Source organism: Rhinopithecus bieti, unplaced genomic scaffold, assembly GCF_001698545.2.
Source record: "Rhinopithecus bieti isolate Rb0 unplaced genomic scaffold, ASM169854v2 scaffold_3043, whole genome shotgun sequence".
NCBI lineage: Eukaryota > Metazoa > Chordata > Mammalia > Primates > Cercopithecidae > Rhinopithecus > Rhinopithecus bieti.
In genome coordinates this window covers 3,767,221-3,773,448 of record NW_016804580.1, presented here as the reverse complement: position 1 = coordinate 3,773,448, position 6,228 = coordinate 3,767,221, and the positions used below count along the sequence as shown (strand labels likewise).

Genomic DNA, 6,228 nt, shown 5'->3' with positions numbered 1-6,228 from the left:
AAAAAAAAAAAAAAAAAGATATATGGAAAAAAAGATCCTTTGAATTTAAATATCTGCTCATATTTTAAAATTATATACTTAGTTTTTTATATAAGTTTTTAATCATTGCTTGAATTAAAGCTTGAATAAAAATCCAATGGGGCCCATCCAGTCCTCTTTCTCCAGTGCAATGTAACTGATAAAATTAATTGCTAAACTGGTATTTATTAAAAGTGCTGATTTTCAGCCACATATACAAAATCAACAATTTTTTGGAAAAAAATAATAGAAAAAACAAATGAAGACCAATAAAGAAAGGCAGATTGCTACTGCAGTTCCTAGAAACTTTAATTTTAACCCTACACACAGTGTGCCTAATTACAGAATAGGATTATTTTTTGGTAAAATGATTTTCTATAGACTTGTTGCAGTTCTCAGTATAGGAGTAAAGAATATGAAAGGGCTGTCATTTGTATTTGTATTTGATACTTGTATACAAATTTGGGGAAATATTTGGGCTATTCTAAATCTACTCTAGTGCATGAAAATAATACTTCTTCTCCATCATCAATGCCAATATCTAACTCTACTTATAAAGGAAAATCTCTGCTGAACTGGCTGCCATACAGCAGATAGATAAACTTACCACAGTGAGCTTCATCAGACCTATCAGAGCAGTCTGGCTTATAATCACAAACAAGGTGGGATGCAATGCACTTCTTGTCCCGACACAAAAAATCAGTGGTTACCGGACAAATCTCAGAGATTTCTCCCACTAGAGAAAAACAAACAAACAAAAAACAAAAGCAGTATTTAGTCAATATTTTCATTAGACTTGAAGACTCCTGTTAGGTATTTTATAGATTTCAACTAGTAAGCCGGTTAAGGATTTCAACGGTAGCCTAAGGTGGACTTCCCCAACTTCCTCTTTCTCAGTCTCACCTTCAATGGTTCAGCAAATTATACTGATTCTACTTCTGAAATACCTTTTATGCACTTTGATGGTGCTGAAAATCTCCTTGCCCGTGATTCTCATGGATGAGATGCTCAAGTTTGTGGCCCGTAACTACCTGGAACCTGGTAAAGGGTGTGTGCAGCCTGCCACCAAATCCTACTCACTGCCAGCATGCACCGATGGGATTTCCTGGTCATTTGTGTTGCTCATAATGCCTCTGGTGATCTGGGTCTATAGCACAGACACTAACTTTAGCGGTATGTTCCCATCTTGACTATTTTACATAAAGAAGATGTTCAACTTAACTAATTTTTTTGTTGTTCAAAGCAACTGCCTATTTCTGCTGAATTTTCACATGAACATACTGGCTCGTGGAGGTTTCATACTCTAGATTTTATTTTGCTTTCTCTGACTCCCATGGGGCAAGATTTTCCTTTTCATACACACAATTAAAGTGTCCATTGGCAAGTACAGAGAACTAACACTATCTTAGGCAAAAGCACGGAGTATTTAATACACATCCTTGTATAAAAAATAGTCAAGCCAGCAGAGACCGTCAGCAAATTAATTAGCAGCAGATTTTAGGAAATGAATGTGTGTGTTTTTTTCCTAAAACTAAATAGCATGTATTGTGTCTTTTGCCATGATGATCTGAATTTAATTTGCTATCAGTCTAATTTTTATTCATAAGCCAATTTTTCTGCACTGAGCAAAGTCCTGCTACCTCAGTTGGTGTTGTTTTGGTTTGCCATTTCCCTCTTCCACTTGGCCTCCCTTCACCTCACCCCCACCTACCCTCACCCTCCTAACCCCCAACCCCTGCCCCACTTGGCTCCCTCTGTAGGATTTGATGTTTCATTCTGTTGACATCAGTGTTAACGAGAGGTATGCCTGTATTTGCTTGTGCAGAAAACATCGTTCCAGATTCAGTTGACCAGGTTTATGTCCCTTCACCTGGTTTTTAAGGTTATTTAAACGTCTAATGCATTTTATTGTAACAAACATTGTGTTGCCAACATTGCCTATTTCACTGGCACGTCACAGCCTAATTTAGAAAGAAAAATCAAACATTTTAAATGGACGAAGAGAAAAGATAAAAAGATATTTTTTCTTTCGTAATTGAGATTGTATTGGTTGAGTACAGACATTTCAATTTGTACACAATTCTTAACACATGTACCAAAAATCTAAAAAGCTATATATTGTAACTCTCTTTTAAAGTTATTCCGGCTGAATAGCATGTACACTACATATTCACATTTTTGATCTTTCACAGCACAGTAACAAAGTTATTAGGAAAATAGAACTATCACAACCAGAGACTACAGAGTGCCTACAATTCTGGCAGGGAGAGCCAGGATCAAGGAGTAGTTTTCTTCAGGAAACAATTCTACTACAAAACAACATGGGAATAGAAGTACTTTAAAATGTTAACGACATTAGATACAGGATTGTGACTCCATACTGCCATTTCATATGCTTTGTATTATAGGATATGAAAACTAATTCCCCATCTATGGAATGTTAAGCTGACACTCAAGACAGTGAAAGCCTTCCATAATTCAATATCCCACACTATTCTCTGGTTGTAACAAAAAATAAACAACCAGCGAATGATTTCACCTCTTAAAAGAAAGCATTTACACTTTAAAAATAGGATGAGANACTTACATTTACAAAATAGCTGATAAAAATATTTCCCTGGATTATACCAGAAGGGAGACAGGGACCGCTGATAAGACATGGTACTTAGTATTAATCAGACTTGGCTTCTTTCTCTCCTGCTTCATCAGAGGCTGGACTCCGCAGTTCTCATTTCCCAGTTTTCTGCAGGTAACTTTTCTTTACTTTCTTGGTTACCCACTTCGGCCTGTTTTCCCTTTGCTGCCCTTTTCCCTTTTGTTTGTGCTTTTTCGTCTGAAGATGTATCCTTCGCTGCTGCCTTTTTCGGCTTCGCTTCCACTTTTGCAGGAGCAGGTTTACCTGACAACCGCGCTGATCTCCTGTTGGGCTCTTCCTTTAGTGGCCCCTTTAGCGGAGCTCACCTTCCTCTTGGGCATCCTGGCTCTGGAAGGGCGTGTGCGCGGTGCCTGACACTGCCGCTCCTCCTGCCCTCTGAGCTGCTGAGACCCCTGGTGGGGGATAGTGGGAGAACCGGATGGAACCGGATTGGGAGCCTGCCTTCTCCTCTGACCCCCAACTTTTTTCAGTACACGGAATCTTAATAACCCATGTAATAATCCAAACTACTTCTTAGTAAATGCAAAGTATTCTTAACAAAAATCCTAACTCTACAGGATTTGACTTCTTTGCATGGCCACACGCCTTTCCATAGTTGTACAGGTGGGGACTGAGGCTCATCATTACCTACCACATAAATCCAAACCCCTAATAAAGACATTAAAAATCCTTTGTTCTTGGTTCCAGCTCAGTTTTCCAGTCTCATTTTCTGTGCCTCTTAAGTACCTGCAATTGCTCTATATCCTATGACTGAAGGTTTCACAAATCTGTCCCTTGCTCTTCGTGTTTTCATGCATTCACAGGAGCTACTTCCTCTGTCTGCCCTGACTATTCCCTCCAGAGCCCCAGGTGCCCGCTCTCCAAACTTATCATTCAATGAAATGACTTCTCTTTCTCTACTTTTGTCTTGCCTTTCTCATTGCCATCTTTGCCCCAGGTGAGACACTACTGTTTCATGCCACCTAAGTACCCATTTATTCCTATATTACAATGAGTATCATCACATATAAGAGCTATTTACACATGGCTGGCTGTCCCCCCAGACTCCAAGCTCCTTAGAAGCAAAAGATTTTATTGTGTTCTCTTGGGCCTCACACAGAACCTGATACATAGTTGGCTCTTTACAAATCTTGGTTATCATAATTTCAGAAACAATGGTTTCTTCTAAAGGAGGCTTAGAAAAGTGAATTGACATAGAATTTTTAGAGCAATTCATATGTTTAAATATTATTTCATCAGATATGTAGTCAAATGATAATACTTCACAGATTCATAGTGACTTATATTAAAGGTTTACCATTTTTTTTTTTATCAACTTCAACAAATTAAATTCAGCAGTTCCTTTGTTACATAGTGATTATAGGTTCAGAGGTGATGTACCTGAAGTGGAGGAAATTTTCTGACAGGGAGTACTTCCACAAATAAAAAAAACACAACCCTACAGACTTGACTAAAAGTGCATATCCAGAGCCTTTGGATTATGCCCATAATACAATAGCTAAAACCTATATGACATCCAAAACCAATTTACCAGTAAAATTTAGTGTATACAAATATGAAGACTGAGGAGAGAACATCTAAGACAACAGCAAATGGTCCAATTATGGGCATTAACAAGACGACGACTTAAAGGTCATGTTTACTGAATAGTTTAGGAATTTTGCCACATAATTTTAATTAACACTAGTGAGAATTTACAGTTAACCCTAGGGCAGTATGGACATTTTTTCCATATGCAAGTCTATGCATTTGAAATTATTTTATTTTTCCATGCCATAGGATGTAAAGCCATATAATTACTCCACAGGGGAAATGTGCTTTGACTCACTCTAAATAATTGGTTCTTTGGTTTTTATTTTAAAAAATGGCTTAAATAGGCTACATCTCTAAATAAGGCTTTTCTTTGATAATATAGAATAGCAGAGCCATGAAGAGAAATGAAGTGATGCTTTGAATTGCAGTCAACTGAACAATGACTAGAATATCTATGAAATATTATGTGTCCAAAGAAAAAAAAATAAAAACAGCCTCACATATCTTTTTTAAGACAAGAATACCGTAAATTGAAAAGATCGATTATTATTATTATTATTATTATACTTTAAGTTCTAGGGTACATGTGCATAACATGCAGGTTTGTTACATACGTATACTTGTGCCATGTTGGTGTGCTGCACCCATGAAAAGATCGATTTTTTTAATGAAAGACTCTTTTGCATGTGTTTAGCCATTTTATATTTTTTATTCAGCCAAAATGGTAATGATAAAGGCAATAACTATTCACCTGGTTGTCAAATATATGAAATGAAAGATATCTCACATATTCTATATTTGATGATACAAGAATGGATAGAACATTGGTGCTCATAATAAAAGTTGAAAATAACCTGGCTAGCAGGTTATGGCATATGAAAAACTAGAATATTTACTTTGCTATAAAAAGACTGACAAATAGAGATCTAAAGATGTAACTAAAACATGAGAAACTGAAAGATCCTATGAAGGCCCTGGAAAATAATGCAGCCATAAGAAAACAAAATTTAATCCAGTAAGAACATGATATATATAGCACTAATCTACTATAGATTTAAACAAACAAATCTACTATAGATTTCACCAACCTGAAAGTGACACCAATTGGAAACTAGTTTCATTTTACTTTGAAACAAGACTTACAAATCCTCGACTCTACAAATTTCAATTTGGATTAAAATAATTTTGTACACAGAGCTCATTACACTGAACTAGATACAATCATTCTATAGCTAATATTTATGAAGAAACACTTGTTGTTTTATTACTTTCTTAAGCTGACGGCATTCAATATGCTCTGAGATTCCAGACGGCAAGTTTCACATGGGCATGTGTTTCTAAGCACCTTTGTTTTTCATATAACCACACGAAGAATATTAAACATAAAATGGGCATAATCTTTGCTTTTGAAGACCATGTTATTTAGTTGACAAATCCACATATTCAGCTTTAGAATCAACTGGAAAGAAACAATTGGAGTTTTTAAGGCTACTATGTATCTGTGGAAGACCTAGTGAAATTCCAAGTGCAAGAGAACTTTCCCAGGGAATACCATGAATCAGGAAATATATCTAAGAAAAGTCTTCAGCAAGTAAACATCTAGATGCATTGAAGGGATGAAAGGAGTTTAGACCACAACAAAGAATTTTAACTATCAAAGATTCAAAGATGTCCATGAGTGAGCAGGAGTTAAAAACACTGATCAGACTGACAAAGGTATGTTGTTCTGTGAAGTATTGAGAAACTAAGTCTTTTGGTTCTGAAAATGCAGATTGACATTTGATTTAATGTGATAAGTAAATGGAAACCTGAGTAGAACTAGATGTACCATATGACCCAGCCATCCCACTACTGGGTATATACCCAAAGGATTATAAATTAGTCTACTACAAAGACACATACACACGTATGTTTATTGCGGCACTATTCACAATAGCAAAGACTTGGAATCAACCCAAATGTCCATCTGTGACAGACTGGATTAAGAAAATGTGGCACATATACACCATGGAATACTTGCA

At 36.3% G+C, this 6,228-nt stretch overlaps 1 protein-coding gene and 1 pseudogene across 2 annotated transcripts in view; both read right to left on the bottom strand.

Moving 5' to 3' along the window:
* MALRD1 (MAM and LDL receptor class A domain containing 1) overlaps positions 1-6,228 on the bottom strand; it is a 715,118-nt gene that overhangs the window by 231,739 nt on the left and 477,151 nt on the right. For both annotated transcript variants that reach the window (XM_017869225.1, XM_017869224.1), the window contains exon 30: positions 626-754. In XM_017869225.1, coding sequence (XP_017724714.1) covers positions 626-754 — 129 coding nt within the window. The remainder of the gene's footprint in view (positions 1-625; positions 755-6,228) is intronic.
* LOC108527761 (non-histone chromosomal protein HMG-14 pseudogene) lies at positions 2,690-2,994 on the bottom strand (annotated as a pseudogene).